Raw genomic sequence first — 18,529 nt, forward strand, 5'->3', positions numbered from 1 at the left:
AAAAGAAGTCAAAATTGCCCAATAAATCGCGAAATCAACCATCCAATTCCTTTTTCCTTTTTATTTTTCTATAAAGAAAATATATAATCTTCATGAAAGGGACGAATAAATTATACGTTAAACTAAAGTGAGTCCATGAAAATTAATCATGAGACTAAGAATGATTTGAGTAGTCTAAAAATGTAATGAATTAATTAATAGTAATGGACTTGATTTGTGGCTGAAATTTTGTTGATATCGTGAAGTAATGGCACCCAAAAAATATATAAATAAAGAAAATTGAGAAAAAGACACGTGGAAATGGAAGTAATAATGGTGGTTGTGAAATAGGTAGGATGTATATGCAGCTTCTAGAAGCCTTATTACGTATTAAAATAGCTCATAAACCACCCGGCCCCACCCGCAAAAAAATTCCTCCCACCAACTCCCCCCTTTACTTCTATTTACCATTTATTTCCTTTAAACAAAAATACACCTTTAATCCATCTCGATATTTTTTAAAATTTAAAATTATATCCATCATATATTTAAAGTTTATATTCTGATTATCCAAGTTAACCAAATTAGATTAAATTTGATGATGAATTGGATTAGATTAAAAATTTGAAAAAGAAAAGTGAACTTAATTGTTAGTTGTGCAAGTAGGAGTTAGATTCATCCAGCTCAACTAGATTATATATCTGTACGTGTGAAGAAAAATGTTGAACTTAATTGTCGGTTGTACAAGTATGAGTCAGATTGATCCAGCTCAACCAGATTATATATATGTGTATACGTGTGTGTGAGAGATAAATTATGGAGATGAAAGAAAAAATTGTTAATCCAAACTGTAGTTTTCTGATTAAGTTGAATTGATTTTCATTTTTTTTTTTGTCAATCGTGAACACTTTAGGTTGGTCTGTAATTTTTTTCAACCTGAGTTATGTAGACCTTTAATATGAAATATAAAATTTAGTTGTATATATAAATTAGTTTGAACTTATTTTCTTTATCTACAAATAGTTTGTTTCTAAAATTATAAACCTCACTGTAAATAAGGGGAGTAACAGTGAAATGATTGGAAAATGATGTTTATTTTTTTTATTTTTCAATTTTATCGTATGATTTTGATTTTGATGGGAGGAAGTTAATGTACTCCTACCAAACCTAGGATGCATGTTCACACCAAAATAACTTTTGGGCTTGTTAGACTCATCAAAGTCTCTTCTAGTCTTCACATTGACGTAAACCTTTTCTTAAGGGTACCCTACTTTTAAATGACCTTCTGTCTTTTAAGGGTCTCTTCACCACATTATTTCTATGTTAATATGCATGTTTGTTTTTATTATAAGATACATATATGTCTAAAGATCATATCTATGTTTTTTACTAGTTCAATACTTTTTATGCAACTTTATTCTTTGAGAATTTATTTTGTTTTCATTTACTAAAATTTAAATTTCAAAGAAAAAACTGCTCAATTTTCCTCCATCTGTAATTTTATTTTTTATCATAAACCTTGTAATTTTATGAAAATTCACCTTCGATGACAATTGAAAAAAACAATAATAGCATATCTTTTTTCATATTACAAATATGATAAATAATTAGATATATAAACAATTGATAAAGAACTATCCGATACCTATTCACTTTTAAATATACTGCCTTTACAATTTAAAAAAAATGTAGGAACATTTGCTGTTTTTATAAATGTTCATAATTTTTTTTCTCATTTAACTACTTTAACTGATTTAACGTACCAAAGATTTACACAAAAATATTAAAAAGTTCTAAACGTCGTGAAAAAATGAAAAAAGTAAGTGATAGAAACACGAGTTGGATATATTATAAACATAAGGTAGAAAATCTATTTAAAATATAACTCTCAAAGTTATTTTGTAAGTAATTATTAAATACCTCCATTTTTTCTTAAACGATTTAGTTTTAAAATCAAACACTCCATCTTTGTTTGATGATTTATTTTTTTAGTTTTTAGTTTTCTAAAATTAAATCTACAAACTTACTTTTAGCTACAGAGAGTCTGATATTAAGAAAGTAAATAAATTTTTTATTTAAAACATAATCCACCCATCAGTGGTCACTTTTGATCTATTACAATACCAATGATGCATATCTTTTATATACATAATGCAGATGCATGCTATATTAATTAGTGATGGCTAGTGACTTAGGGATATATAGTATAATTGACCATTCAATGTGGTCTAGGAGTAGACCTATATATTTTAGATTGATTTTTCTTTTCACTGAAAGAAATTCATATATAAAGTTCTTATAATCAAATTTAGCAATAACGCATTTAATTCAGTAATTTAGGGCCGTTGGATTTATTAGATAATTTTTTTAATAAAGTAATTACTATTAACATTTTTTAATTAAAATATTTATAAAATACACAGTCAAAAATTAGTTTCAAAAAATTAAACATTTTAAAAGTTAAACCAAATACATCTTTAATAGTTTAATTTAAACAAAAATACTCTTAAAATAATAACGTATCCACTAACAATATTTGTGGTTTAACCTTAAGAAAACTCATATTGATCGGTGTTGTTATTAGGGTGATAACCTAACACAAATTCTAGTTGTTTTTCTCTATGCATCATTTAATGGAAAATAAATTAGTAAACAAATTGGGGCAATGCCACCAACTTCATTTTCTCACCAATTACAAACATATATGCCATTTTGATTTTCCAAATGGGGCTTTGGTCATTTCTGAAGCAAAGACATTCATTCAATTTATGGTTTTTTTTTTTTTAATTTTATTTTAATGATTATTACTTGCTATAGGCTTAGCTTATAAATAATAACTGACTTTTTTTTTCCTGATTTATACCAAAAGAAACACCATTAATTAACTGTTCTCATATTCTACAAATAACTAATGTATAATGTGGATGATGATACATGCATGAAGAGTAGGCAAGGACTAAATGTAAATACAAATGAAAAGTCTCTAGCCAAATTTCAAACTTGGGATTTTTATAGTGTGTACTAAAATTAGGTCATAAAAACCTAATTTCCTATCATATTTCAAAAGGGAGGTTTATAGCTTAGACTTAAGACTAGAAGAAAATGAAAGCTTACCCAAAGTTTGTAAAAATGACAGATTTTTTATTGATTTATTTTGAAGATAATTTGTGTACTGACTAGCTATAGATGATCTATTCATGTCCTACGCTTCTTCTCTTTCGTCTTTGTTTGTACTTTGAATAATTTGATGTACATGATAGAAATAAGACTATTGAGTATAAGAGACTAAAACAAAAGGTGACTTGGAATAAAACGACCACAAGATGCGACAAGAATTAATGAATAAATTGGAATAATATGACGTGGGATAAAATGACTTACAGAAGAGATTAGGCACACTAATCACACACATGCATGCTCTAACAACTCATGTGTTATACTAGAGTAATTTTTATATAGAATAATTTGTTTGTAAATTATAATAATTTGACCTTCACTTCAGTTATAAATATGTGTTTATAGAAAAGTTTGTCATGCGCTTTTGGTTGGCTAAATTGAGCAATTGGATCATTTTGTTCAATTGTCTCGTTTTCACAGGTTAGCTAGTTTATGTATTCAGTTGTAAAGCTCACATTCGTGGTCATCTTGAAGTTTGTTAATTTGATGTTCATTTTTCTTTAAGTTTCATATTTGGTGTTTTTTCTTTATAAAGAAACAAACACTAAATTTAACGACGATACAATAACCGTTTCTTCCTACTATTACTAAGTGTAATATTCTCATGTCCTTGTTGCTAAAACAAGTAGACAATGATTTTATAGGTTCAATAATCATGCTCTCATTTATTACCATGCAAGTTAGGATATATATAATGTGTTTGAGATATTGTCAAACTTAACGACTACACAAATATTTCCACAAACCTCTCAGAATAATCTACATAAAAAGAAAGAGAGAAAAAAAACATTACTATTTCCTCATTTGGAATTAGGTAAGAATAATTATTCAACTCATTTCCATACACCACCAAGCAAGAAATAACTACGTTACCACAAAAAGTCCAACATACACCAATACATTCTCTTAAATGTTTCGAAACTATAGTGAAATTGGACGTAAAAATTAGAAAATGAAATGAAGTCTCGATATCGATTATTCTTTTCCTCTCATGATATAAGAGTAAACATTTTTCTATTAAAAAATTAATTAATTACACCTCTTTCAAACCACCCAACTATTAGACATATACTCCAATTTTAATTATCATGTAAATTTTATTTTAGTCTTTGTTTTTTTTTTTTTTATTGTGCTTCTTGATCTCTTATGTTTAAAAAAAGCATTTAATTTAGACAATAAAGTAAAATAAAATAATTGTTATATGTGTGTTTTTTTTATAGTATAATTGTTATGTATGTTTGATATTATTTTTATGCTACTTGATATTCTTCATACTATATGTCATAGTCAATCTATGTATACCTATATAATACATGTGCAAGTTATTATATGAAAATACACTCACATTATTCCTTTGTTCCAATAATTCATAGTAATTAAAATGATTGTGATATACATGTTTTTTTTAATGTTATTAACTAAATTTGAAGTGAACTTAGTAAATATTTAATTAACTTATATTCTCAAATGTATAATGCATAGTTAATAAATATCATGGAGGGATGTTTTAGGGGAGAGAATAATGGTAAAAAAAATGTTATTCAAAACAATTTGAAAATGAAACGTATTTATAGATTATTTGTGACCATTCGAAGGGTGAAGTCTTATTTTTAAGATTGGTTGTTTTCTAAAAGATACATGCAACTCTGCGTAAATGACACATATCATATTTATTCCAACATGTGTAGTATTTTAGATTAGCTAATTTAGCTTAGGAAGAATTAACAATTTTTACGATAGTAATATTGGAAACATTTTTATGTTTATAAAATTTGTATACTCCATCTATATTTAAATATTGAATGCAGGTATAAATACTCATAATATATACTATAATGTACTATATACTTATCGATTTGAATTTAACTCATCTAACATATAAGAACGTTATAGTTTGAATTGTCTCATACGAAGCGACGTTGTAAAGTGATAAATTTTATCATTTAAATCAAATTACTTTCGTGGATAATAATTAAATATTAACTATGAATCACTGTTGTTAAGGAGTTGAAGGTTAATGATTTGACTTCCAACCAAAATTATAAGGAGAAGATCAAGGGGTTCCAATGTTATAATCAATTCAATTCACATTTTAATTATGCACACATTCATTGTTGGTAAGATACACACATACATAACATCTTATTTTATTTTATTTTTCTAACGAGTTACATCATAATCACTATTTAAAAAAATAATACTTTTATTACTTTCCTATCTACATCTTAAATACGTCTTAAACAATCAAACTAAATTTAGAACACTAAAAGAAATGTTTTTGAAATCTTAATTTTATTTTTTAAAATTTATATTGGATTCAAACGTGTTTTCTAAAAATGTAAAAAATAAAGAATATTATGTTAAAAAAAAGGTCATTTTTAGAAATAAAAAACCAAAAACAAATTTATTAATTATCCAAAGACATAAATTTGAACTTTGTATTATTTTGAATTTTAAAAAGCTTACTAATATTTTATGAACTTCTAATTTAATTTCATATTAGAGCACAAAAATTTTAAATTTCTTTCATATTTGGAATCATAAATAAACAAACAATCCACTATAAGATGCTAAATTTCTACATATTGTATATGCAATTCATAACAAATATGGAACGGTGTCACATATATACACAGATAAATACATGTACATACACACTTAATTTAGACCATTAAAATTATAATAAATGAACATAAAACTAGGAATTTTTCTATTAGGATATAATTTCAAATCAAATTCGATGAAAAGTGCCTCTAGCTCTCTACATTCTAAATCAAATAAGATGCTAATAACATTCCCTTGGATGAAAACAAATCTTCATTCATAAATTTTGAAAATTAATCTCCAATATAAATTATAAGAGAAGCATACCTAGAAAAAATTGTGAAAAAAAGGAAAACCTAACTTCAACCTAAATTCATTCACCATTTACTTAAAAAGAAAAAAAAACACATAATTTAGAAATAACTATACGGCTGAATATGATAGAAGCATTTCAATTATTATTGAATTATGCTGCTCCAACGAAAATATATTAAGAAATTAACTCGGGTTGGATTAGTCAAATTTTGAAGTGACGATAAGAAAGGGGTTTTCATAATTGGTTTAGGTTAGTTTGTTGGTGTAATTTAATCAACCGTTAATTAAACAAGATTAAAGTTAATTAAATGAAAAACAAACAGTTAATTAATTTGGAGTGTCTTTCCCACCGTTTAATTCAATTCCTCTGCAAAAGCCAAAGCTTAGAAGGAAGGAACCCGGGAAAACAAAACGGGCCAATTACGGATTTTCCCTCCACTACTTCCAACCTTGCTTGCTACCCATCTCCACAACTTCCAAAAGCTTCTCTCACTGCCGGACGAAACGGGGTTTTTCTCCGGTCACCGGCTGAAAAAATGGGTGCATCGTCGCAACACGATACGAACTTGAAGAAAATTATCTCATACATCGATGGCTTAACTCTGCTCATCAACCATGTCGCCCAAATTGACCTAGCCAACTTATGCAGTCTCTGCTTTTCCATCTCCAGGTTTTGATTTACTTACAAATCATCTAGGGTTTTCAAGTTTGTTAATTGTTTTTTTCGTATTAACTTCGATTTGTATGATTTTTCACGCAATGTTGTTAGTTGAGATGATTTGAGACTGGTAAAACGAATACGTGTTGTTGAGTAGTTTGTTTGGAAGATTGTGTGTGGCTGCTGGATGTATTGTGCTTCATTGTTTGTTCATTTTGTTTCTTTGATTTGGAAATTTCCTGCGGATGGAATGCTGGGTGGGTTCATTTCAGATTTTTACTTCAGTGTAACAGTGTTATAAAATAATTGAAGAATCCTATGGTTTTTCAAAGTCAAGAAGATGGTTCTGAAAGTAGTTTTATTTATTTTTGGTAAGAAGAGATGCCTACACATTTCGCTAGTCAGTTTCTTCTTATGGAGTAAGACGTTTAAGGAAGTGGTTTAAAGACTTCTGCACACGTCCTGTAATTTTGTTTTGAAAACTCAGTGGTTGCAAACAAGGGGAGTCAAAGTAACGTTAAGTGAGTCCATCTATATTAAAACAAGTGTACATGTTATGGTGAGACAACTCAAAATAGTTTTTGCCATTATTCTTTAACAATTTGATCTCTTGTTCTATTATAATGTCACTTAACGTCTTGAGCTACATGAATATCATGTTAATTTTTAATTTCCTGCACTGCAAGGTTACTACTGTAAATTCTTTTGTTTTCTTAATGATGTACTTTTGTTTGTTTCAAGTGTTTTTTGTAACTATTAGATCTTACTAGAGTGAACAAAATTGGTTTTTCTTTTCCTCCTTAAATTCCTTTTATATGCGTGCTTTAGCTTCTGCTCATAACCATCAATTTTTTATCTTCCTTGATTTTCCTTCTTTAATGTTGATAATACAGAAGTATTGACTATGCAATTGCAAACAATGCTGTTCCATCTAAAGCTCACAGTTTACCCAGTCTCGTTAAACAGGTACCGTCTTTTATTCTAGATATACATGAATTTCTTGTGTTTTAAATCTATTTGTCACTCAAGACACTCGTTTTCCAAGGCAAGTGCGTCATTTCCCATTTCCTTTAGGAAAAAATTAGTTCATTTTCTACGTTTTTGGAAAAAAAGCGTCAATCAATTTGAGTAGCAATTTAGGGTGGTGTCATGATATGGCTCTGGCCAATTGAAGGCATTTTGGGCATAATCTACACTATGATTAATTTCTTTCCCCTAGAATGTCCAATTTCTATCACATCACATGTAGGTTTAATTTCTTGTTCTTGTACAATCACACAAAATGTTACTACCTTCCTAAAATGTTCGACTGTGCCATCTTCAAATTATTTTGCATTCTTGTTTTGGTTGTAATCTATGCCTTAGAGATCTTGGAAGGACATTTGATAGGTTGGGAATGCAATGCCTATTAATTAACTGAAACATTCGAGTTTGTGGGATAAAGATGTTGGGCAAAGGCTTTGATTGGATTTGGAAGATGAGTTCTTATCCTTTATGTACAATATGTAGATCGGGTTGTGGTCTCATGTTAAATGATTTTATTCAGAATCTTGTAACTGGTTTGGTTGCAGTGTCTTTTCTATTATAAGTTTGCTTTAGCATTAGTTCACATATAATATTTATTTGTCCAGTTATGTCAGCTGAAACATTCTCATCGCTCAAAAGCAGCACTCATGGTGCTCATGCTAACCATCAAGGTATGTTTTTCTCGTCTTTTACTTCACATTTGTTTATGATATGACGTTTTCTTTTTACAAGACTCAAGGTTTGATTGAATCCAAATTTGTTTGACTTGAGTAGTAATCTGTTAAAAGTAACAACTTCGGCAGTTTATATCTTGAGTCATGTGACTTCAACAGTTTCTACTCCAAGGGATGGAAGCTTGATAGTATTTAGGTGAGTAGGTTGCGAATGATGTTTATCCATGGAGTTGAGCAGCTGTAGTGTAGGAAGTATAATTTTTCCACTCAGTTTTTCTATTGAGTCATGCAGCTTTAAGTTTAAATTGGAGTAGAAAAGGAAGTTCCATTCTTTTTACACCAGGTAGCAATGGCCCCTTAACTGCATAGAGGAAAGGATTGAATGAGGGACCTGCAGTTTGGAATTCTCATCACCAAACTAAGAGCAACGACTGTCTTTGAAAAAAATTTCAACTTCTCTAAAATTTTTATCATCAGGAAGCTTATTTTCTATCGTGGACTGCAACTCTGAAAGTATGTGTACAAGGCTTGTTTCAAAAAATGAGTGATATGACTGGAAAGAACCCATGATATAGGTTAAAATTTCTGATTTACTTCTACTGCTAAAAGATTGTATAGTGATTCTGGTAGGCAATTACAATCAAACGTTCGAGTTTGGATTTAATATCTTTTCTGACCAACAAAAAGGAGATCAATTTTTTTTGGAATAGTATTGGAAGAGGATGACATTCTCAGAATAAAAGAGGAGGAAGGAGCTGCAATAATTGTAATAAGCCACTGTGTCAATTATGTAACAAGTATGGGCGTACAATTTAAAATGTTATTTTCTATCTCATCCTTTATTTCATTGAATTGGTTATCAAAATGGAGGTTACAATGGTCAATGGGAGTAACAATAATCAACCTCAGGCTCAGATCATTGGACAGAATTCCCAAATGCAGGCCATTGTGTTATCCAAATCTTGTGTATACAAATTGGCATCCATATAACCTCATGAAAATATTTTAAAAACATTTCACTTATCACCTTTGTCAAAATGGAGGCTATATTCAGGCTGCAAGCAAAGACTATTAGCCATTTTGGTTCTTCAGCTCTTTCTATGCTCGATCAGACATGAACTTTCCACTTTTATAATCTCCTTCACAAGCCTAAAATTACAAAAAAATCTCTTTCATGTGCCTAAACGAACTTTGGAATTGTACTTGCTTAACGTTAATAGAGATCTAGTAGGACAAGATGTTTAAGTTGTGTATATGTTTCAAAATGAATGAAATTTCATTGACAAATGAACCTAAGTTTATAAATCTTCAGTCTTCATTTTCTGGTCAGGAGTTTACTTTATCACATAAGGTAATCATGAAATACAATTTTAGACAGTTCTACTATCTGATTGGATTTGATTGTCATTTCATTTAAAGATATAATTGAGGCTCAAAAAGCTAAAATACTGGGGAAGGTTTACTGCTTAGGAAATATTAGACTTTTCTTTCTTTGGGGTCATATTGTCTCTGTCGTATTGGGATTGGGGTCAAACTTGTAATTGTCTTAGTTTTATCTATAAGTCCCCAAAGTGGTTATTTTTTTTCCCTTGGTGGTAACTTATGTAATTTATCTTCTTTTCTGTAAGCCTAACCTATTTACGCAGGTATCTCCTTTTATACAGATTTTTGAAATTAATAAATAATCTTTATAAGCTTAACTATCCACCTCTCTGGGTATTATAAATGTTAAGTTCAATTGAAATAAATAATTTTCTTTAATATATTACTTGACAATCTTTGTAACACTGATGCAGAAACGCATAAGATACACCAGTTTGTTCCTCTCTGGCTTGAAAAAACCTTTTTCCCACGAGATTTTTATATATTTATTAGTTTATCTTATTTTAAAATTACAAATAGATTTTATTTTATTTACGTCAATACTGATTTAAGTCACACGACTTCATTTTTTTTAGTAGAAATCATTTTGAAATTTTATCTGGTGGTAAACAATATTTTAGTTTTCTTCTATATTCTTCATGGTAGAATGCTTGCAAGGTGAGATGGTTTTCAGAAAAGGATGCAGAGGAACTCCAACGTCTAGCTAATGAGGTTTTTTTTCTCCTTTTTTTTATAATTATTACTGTTTTGTTTTCTAAAATTATTTTTCTATTATTACTATTATGTCTAAAATGAATGTTTGACTTGTCCCCCATGGTAAGTGTTTTGCACATTTATGGATTTTTAACATTTTATTTATTACCTTGGTCTTCCATTGGGGGTAATTCTAGAGCTCTTTTTGGATATGTGAGAAAATTTGAAAGAGATTGGTGAAGTGGAAGAAAGGGTTCTTTTCTAAAGCTAGCAGACTTACTTTGATCAAGTCGGTGCTGAGTGGCATCCCGGTGTATTATCTTTCATTGTTTAGGGTCCCTAGCGGGGTGTGTAAGAGCACTAAAAAATATATGAGACTTTTTGTGAGAGGGGGTGGAAGAGGGTCACGGCTCCCATTTAGTTACTTGGGAGGTGGTGGGCCGCTCTATGACTTGGGGGGATTAGGGATTGGTAATCTTAGAATCCATAACAGAGCTCTGTCGGCAAAGTGGCTTTGGCTCTTCCATCTTAAGCCCAATTCTTTTTGGCATAGGATTGTTGTGAGCAAGCATGATTCCCATCCTTTCGAGTGGATTACAAGAGGGATTAAAGGCTCTTTTCGAAATCCTTGGAAGATTATTTCGTTCGAGCTCCCTACTTTTTCTCGGTTGTTTCTTGTTTTGTGGGAAATGGTAATGACACCTTTTTCTGGGAGGATAGATGGGTGGGGGAGAATTCCCTTTGTTTTTCTTTTCCACATTTGTATAATCTTTCCTTGTCCAAAAATTGTACTATCTCGGATCTTTTAGTGAGTTCCGAGAATTTTGTGTCTTTCTCTTTCGGGTTCCGTCGTAGCTTGACCAATAGGGAAATGACGGATGTGGCCTCTCTTCTTTCCTTTCTTGAGGGGTTCACTGTTAGAGAGGGGAAGAGAGATGCTCGTGTTTGGATTCCTAATCCTAATCGAGGATTTTCTTGTAATTCTCTATTTGGTCGGTTGTTGGATCCTGCTCCCTCTAAGGAGTCGGTCTTTTATGTGATTTGGAGAATTAAGGTTCCTAAGAAAGTTAGTTCTTTATATGGCAAGTCTTGCTTGGTCGGATTTACACTGTTGATAGGCTTGTCAGGTCTTTTTGTTGTTTGATGTGTCAGATGGCTGGCTCAGGAAGATCTTGATCACCTTTTTTGGGATTGTCAGTTTGCAGGGGCTGTTTGGTGCTCTTTCCTTCATAAGTTTGGTGTCAGCTATCCCGGCTGGAGGAGTGTTAGAACAACGATTAAGGAGTTCCTTCTCCTTCCATTTTTCAGTAATAAGGGAGGCTTCTTATGGCGTGTTGGGGGGTGTGCGGTTATTTGAGATATTTGGGATAAAAGGACAGATGGGGTGTTTAGGGGTAGAGAGAGGGGGCGTAGTGAGATTTGGTCTTTGGTTAGATATCACGTGTCTCTTTGGGCTTCGGTTTCGAAGAACTTTTGTAACTATTCTATAGGCAACATTTTACTTAATTGTTCCCCTTTCTTTGGAGTGGTATTGTGAGCTGTTTTTTTTTGTTGTGCCCTTGTATTCTTTCATTTTTTCTCAATGAAAGTCGTTTTCATAAAAAAAAAACATTTTATTTGCTGAGAAATTATTATGTTATGTAGATTGGTAACGATTTCTTTGGAGATACGAATATTGGACAGGCCAATTCCCTTACCACGATTACTACAGTTATGGAAAGGTCTGAATTTCATTCATGGTTTATTTGAATTCGGTCATGTTTAATCTTCTTTCTGTAAACGGAAGCATATCAATGAGAAATTACAATGTTCAATAATCCAAATTTCAGAAAAAAGGACCAGAACTCTGTCCACCCCCACTTTTCTAACTCAAATTATTTATTACCATCAATTACCAACAGACTTACCATTTAATTAGTAATATACCCCAGCTGGTATTAATCCCAGCAGTTTCTTGCGAATGCTGAATTTGAAATGTTTTACTTTCTATTTTTATGTGCTCCCAGATATTTTCCTTGCTTGAAGCTGGGTCAGATTGTCGCATCTTTAGAAGTGAAGGTAGTTACTTATCTCTCTGCTGAACTCTTTCCTAAAGAGTTCTTTTTAACTTCTAAAACTATTTCTTGGATTCAAATGACATTTACTTTTTCCTCGTGCTAGCCTGGATATGGAGTGTATGCTCTTGATTTCAATATTTCAAGAACAGTTCAATATGCATCGCAGGAGAAATTAGTAAGTTAATATGTACTTCAGAGGCTAGTGGAACTGGGAAAATTTTGTAACCAGTGAGGGTTTTCTTAAATTATGTATTTAGTAGCTCGTGCTCTTTCATTTGACTGTTGGTATACATAAAGAGGAACCTTATTTGTGTGAATTGTGGAATGGAATGTACCTTTGAGCTGAATAATATGTACTATAATTTTTGGGATTCAAATGGATGTGGCCATGTATGGCTTTTAGTAGAATGAGAAGAGAGGAGCTTAGTGGCAGATATTTCTTGTTTATAGCACTTCAGTGATAACTCTATCAAACTTCAAATATTTCTTATTGTTATTGATATATGTAGTTTAACAGGTATTTTTCATCTCAAATTCTGTGTTTGCAAATTGATCTTCTATTGCAGCGACTGTTTGTGATTCAAAAAGATAATACTGAGACGTCTGCATGCATTATCAGTCCTCCACAAGTTAAGTATGTCTAATACATAAATCCCTCCCTTAAGATGGAATTAAGTTTCTCTATGCTAAGTTAATTCCCTTTTTTTTCTTCTTAGTAATTATCATTTTCTTTTATATATAGCTTCCTTGTCAATGGGAGGGGAATCAACGGAAGGATAAATACACACATGGTTAGTTTAGATGCACTCAAAATACGATTGTACAAGACTCCTCTATTAATTGAATCTTCTTACCAGCATCATTTCTTTTTTAATAAAGGATACTGGACCCCAACTTCCAACAAATATAACTCATATGCTTAAATTAGGATCAAATCTTCTCCAAGCAGTTGGTAGCTTCAATGGTAAGTTGAGGTCTTCCAAGTTCAAGCATCTTGTATTTACTATTTTTAGTCTTTAGAATATATCCCTAAAAGGGCCTTTAATCTTTGTTTAGGTCATTATGTTCTAGCAATTGCCATCACTGGTACCGCGCCATCGCCTGACTCCTCTGTTCTACATGATCACATACAGCCAATTGTTTCCACTTTGGATTCAGGTACAGCTACAAATCATGAAGGGCAGGTGGAAACTTCTTTTGTTCTCTGTTTTGTATTAAATTTATTTATTGTTGGTGATATATAATTAAATTTGCCTTCAACCACTAGTTTAAGTTTTTGGCTGAATTGGTGGTTTAATATGGTATCAGATCGAGTGGGACAGGGAGGTCCTGTGTCCAAGTCCTTGCATCATCGTTTCCTCCCCAATTAAATTCGATTTCCACTTGTTGGGCCTTTCAAATATTTCATGCCAACATGTGAGGGGGAGTGTTGGTGATTTATGATTAAATTTGCTTTCAACCACCAACTTAAACTTTTGGGTGAATTGGTGGTTTAATATTTATCACTATTATTATAATTCGTCATTCAGTTAGGATTGTCTGTCTTAAATGCATTCACATTTCTTTATGCTATAGTTTTGAATGTTAGTAACTTTATCTATCCTCTTGAAGATTATTGCATTTTTTTTAGTTTTGGTGATCTTTCATTTTATTCATGAAAAGTCATGTTTCCTCTTTTAAGGAAAAAAATGTTAATAACTTACTGCTTTGCATAATATAGTTTTACTTTTGTTTACAGATTCTGACATAATCGAGGGTCCATCACGAATATCCCTTAATTGCCCCATAAGGTTCTGTAGACAGTCTCTGCATACAATTCTGATAGTTCTAGCAACTGCAGTGCTTTAATTTATTACTATGCTATTTATATAATTTATTAGTAACTATTTATATAAGGGTTATTTTCAAATATAGTAAAATGAATTAAAATATTTATACAGTAGAGCAAAATATTGCAATCCATCTTTGATAGATCCGCAGATGGTCTATCTGTGTCTATCATATTTTATGTATGACAAAGTACTAGTTTACTTGTTATCTGTGTCTATCATATTTTATGTATTGACAAAGTACTAGTTCACTTGTTATCTGTGTCTATCATATTTTATGTATGACAAAGTACTAGTTTACTTGTTACTTGAATATATACACACGTATGCGTGGATATACCTTCACTTCTCCTTACACACACCAAACACCAGATGAAGTTTATGATAATTTTCAGTTTTTATGTATCTCAACTATTGACATGGTGATTGTTTCATCCTATCCTCAATATAAAACAGTTACACCCGAATCAAGATTCCTGTGAAAGGTTGTTCTTGTAAACATCTTCAGGTGAGTGTTCCCTACCTCGACATCTGAAAGGTGTGATGTACCTTGAATCATATCATGATCGTCTCAAGTCTTTTCCAGATACTTATCTTTTTGTCAAGAAAATGGGTCAACAATATTTTGTGCCAAGGCAACTGTACCATGCATCTTGGCTCTTGACATGAGTGCCTATTCATTTTTTTAGTTAGACTGTCTTGTAGTTCATATGAATTTACTGTATGTTATATGACATCTTCGGTAGTTTTCTTTAGGTTTAATACCAGCGTCTTCTTTTTCTATGCTGCAGTGCTTTGATTTTGACAACTTTATTGACATAAATTCAAGAAGACCATCCTGGCGATGCCCACATTGTAATCAGTACATTTGCTTTTTGGATATTCGTGTTGATCGGAATATGTTGAAGGCAAGCGTAGTGATTGGCCTTTTCTAAATTTATTATGTACTTGCAGATCTTTATTGTTTTGTAACATTGAATAAATCCATTGTATTTCCCTCAGGTCATTAGAGAAGTGGCCGAGAACGTTACTGAAGTGATTATCTCAGTAGATGGATCATGGAAGGCCATCCTTGAAAATGATAATGGGGATGGCCGGTCATTGAATGATTCTCTTAACCATCAGAATGAAAGAGCACAAGAAGAGTCTGCTGCCTCTCCTGATGTGTTAGATCATACTGAGGTTGGTGATGATATGGACATCTTCAATTCAGAGATTGAAGACAGGAAACCTTGTCTTGGTAATAAAAACCAACGGGTTTCTTCAAGTTTAGATATGTCATCTGGAATGAACATGAATAGCTTCAGTCAAAATCTTTCTGCTGTCATGGATGATGACATTTGGTCTAGAATCGATGGGGTTTTGATCTCAACTGCTGGGCTAGATGCTCCAATGGTTAATAGCACTTATCCACCGGGTTTCACTGGTACTATGCAATCTGCTGTCTTGACTGATGCTGTCCAACCTGTTCTTAATCATGGTGTGGGTGTTTCAGGGCATGCCAACTTTCCATCTCCTGCATTCTACAATCAAAATAATGTGCAGATTCAAGTTTCAAATTCAAATGAAAATAATCAGTATGGGAGGGTTACATCAATATCAAGACCTGTAAGCAGGACGCCAGTTGCAGTTCAAGCCCTTCCAGCTCAGTCCCATGCAGCAGGCCAGCAGTATAGTTCAAGAACTCCAATCATTTCCTCTCCTCAAGTTGGACAAAGCATTCCGATTAACAGAGATGGTTTAAATGCATTATCTCGTGATTTGGAAAGGAGACAACAATTTTCGAGACATCATGGTGATTCACATCATTCAACAAATCTAGCTTCATTTCACCACCCACAAACCGTGCAGGTGGTATTTTATTTTGTTTCCATGCTCTTCATCTGGTAATCTATTTGATGTCTTTCTTTCCAATGAACATGATTTCCGGTAGTGTGTCAACTTCTATTACGTTTAAAATCTTGTGGATGTCAGGTGAAATTAAGTTCTCTAACACGATTTGAGATGAAATATTTGTTTTCATCATTGAGTCATGATCTTAGGAATTTAAATAAAAGAAACACATTTCTAAAGTTTTAGGCCTTTATCATTGGATCAACTCCTCAGTAATATCTATTTACTTTTATAGTTCAATGGACTAAGGGAAGGGCCCACTTTTTGTTTTTCATTCTCAGTTTGTGTTCCACAGATCTCCGAGATGATATTATGTGCATGCTCTATTATTTTACTATGTATATTGACCTTTAATTTATCTGCTGAACTCCCAGAACCGGGATCCTCAAGATCGTTCCTTCACTACTGGTCAGTCTATTCAAACATCGAGTGGTGCAAGGCCATCCCCAGGGTTATTAGCGGATTTTCAGAATCCTCACCTTCAGCAAGCTCTCAATATGAGGATGCCCCACCTCCAGAATCAAAATTCGAGCAGTGTCCGGACATCTTTGTCATTCTCAAGGCCTATGAGTCAAGTAGGAGGTGGATATGGGGGATCTACTTATACAACAGTAACACCTAATAGTCAACATGCAAGAATGCTGGCTGCTTCCCAGCGAGTTGAGATGATGAGACAATCTCCACCCATGTCATTACATAATCAAACTTCCAGATCCGCCCATTCTCTGCAAACTACTCCTGATGGACTTAGGAGACCATCTGGAGACCTGAGAAATGTTGGAGTGTCTCAATCTGTTACCATGGCTGCGGGTTCAGTAGATCTGTCAGCAGAACAGAACTGGCAGCCTGCAGGACGAATGCGTGGCAGTCTTTCCGGTCGAGTTTATTCGGATGCTTATGGTGTAATTATTCAGCCAACTCAAGCTGCACAGTCTGCTCGACCACCATCTAATTTGACACCCACTCAACCCATTGCACCATCCACGCAAGCTCAATGGTCCAGTGGATTGGATTCACACGTTTCAAGAACATAATATTACACATTGAAGAATTTCTTGCTCCTACACGTATAGACCGGATGTACAGGTGCTCCTCCTTTTCCCATGGCTCCAAATTTTGTCCACTTCAGGTCAGTGTTATAGAGTTTTCCTTGTAATTAGCTAGCAGCCACCATTTTTTTATACAATCTGTCCTGTGTGGTGAGCTTTGTAATTGGATTTATTGCAAACAACCTGTGGCTCGGAATCCATGAAAGAAAAGGGATCATGGAGACTGCGCATGAATAGTTGCACAAAAAGAAATGTAGAACTTTAGTCTAATCAGGTGTAGTTGAAATTCTAGTCCCACTACCTTGGAAGCAGCTGGTAATCTATGTTCTTCTTTCCCTTTTATAATATCTATCAGACCCCTATTCTTTTTGTTTCCCAGTCTCAGTTTAGATTTGTTTGCTTCTTATAAATATCTATATTCTGTTCATTTTTAGAGAATGAAAACCATCTATGTAAATTATGAAGAGAAAACAAGAATAATTTTATTATCAAATGGATTTTTAGGAGTGCATTTTTAAGGCTAAGTGGGACATTTGCTTGTGATGTAAAAATATAAATTCTGAGGACAAAGTTCAATGAATCTTAGTGTAATAGAATCTTGTTGTAATCTAGAAGGGCCTCAAGAATTGATACGTTGGAAAAAGAACCAAATCTGAATGGTGAGATAAATTGTTCAAATGTTTTTTTAAAAAAGGATGCTAACTTGATTTGTAAGACGAAAACTCAACCGATGATAATTTTCACTTTAAACGATAATTTATTTAACTTTACTTACTCTGTTTCATGCAAGAATGTCTTTGATTGACACACATACAAATCCACATAATTTTAGAATTGTTCACCCAAACAAAAGGTAAAAATAATAAAGAAACTTTCCAGTAATGGAAAAGTAAATATTTTCATGTCATCATACAGTGGAAAACCTAAATAAGTGATCAGTGCAAAATCAATTGTGTCCATTCTGTCTCTAAGTTACCTGTTTAATTTGTTTACTCAAATATATATTTTGGTAATTACCAATTTCAATTTGCCATTCCAATCTCAGCAATTTGGCATACTAACTTAAACATTTTATCCTATTACTTTTACTTTCTTTACACTATGTTCGACCTAATTTTTAGGTAACTTGAGGTTGCTAAAAGTAGATTTCACTGTCGAATCAAATTGATTAAGAATTTCTTTTTTTTGGAAAATTTTAAAAACTACAACATTTCATAAAATATTTATAATTCATATAGAAATAAAGTATAAT

At 32.2% G+C, this 18,529-nt stretch overlaps 1 protein-coding gene across 2 annotated transcripts; it reads left to right on the forward strand.

The window, feature by feature from the left end:
• Positions 1-6,372: 6,372 nt before the first annotated feature.
• Positions 6,373-17,655, forward strand: LOC101213115 (E4 SUMO-protein ligase PIAL2). Of its 2 annotated transcripts, XM_011656413.2 has the most exons (17): positions 6,373-6,685; positions 7,567-7,639; positions 8,305-8,370; positions 10,402-10,467; positions 12,094-12,170; positions 12,456-12,507; positions 12,610-12,681; positions 13,073-13,140; positions 13,249-13,297; positions 13,386-13,470; positions 13,563-13,664; positions 14,245-14,296; positions 14,792-14,843; positions 15,127-15,243; positions 15,338-15,761; positions 15,831-16,186; positions 16,603-17,655. In XM_011656413.2, the coding sequence occupies exons 1-17, from the start codon at positions 6,552-6,554 to the stop codon at positions 17,260-17,262; spliced, it is 2,505 nt and encodes an 834-aa protein (XP_011654715.1). In that variant the 5' UTR covers positions 6,373-6,551; the 3' UTR covers positions 17,263-17,655. The 2 variants fall into 2 exon arrangements, with proteins under 2 accessions (XP_011654715.1, XP_011654714.1); XM_011656412.2 differs by having other exon boundaries at positions 15,338-16,186.
• Positions 17,656-18,529: the final 874 nt, after the last annotated feature.

The sequence above is a fragment of the Cucumis sativus genome, chromosome 5, assembly GCF_000004075.3.
Source record: "Cucumis sativus cultivar 9930 chromosome 5, Cucumber_9930_V3, whole genome shotgun sequence".
Taxonomy (NCBI): Eukaryota; Viridiplantae; Streptophyta; class Magnoliopsida; order Cucurbitales; family Cucurbitaceae; genus Cucumis; species Cucumis sativus.

What these genes read in the sequence shown, in the direction of transcription:
- LOC101213115 (XM_011656412.2), top strand. Translation starts at nt 6,552, where the DNA reads ATGGGTGCATCGTCGCAACACGATACGAACTTGAAGAAAATTATCTCA. An exon ending in TCCCTTAATTGCCCCATAAG is followed by an intron (nt 14,297 to 14,791) that starts GTTCTGTAGACA and finishes AATATAAAACAG; the next exon opens with TTACACCCGAATCAAGATTC. An exon ending in GTTCTTGTAAACATCTTCAG is followed by an intron (nt 14,844 to 15,126) that starts GTGAGTGTTCCC and finishes TCTATGCTGCAG; the next exon opens with TGCTTTGATTTTGACAACTT.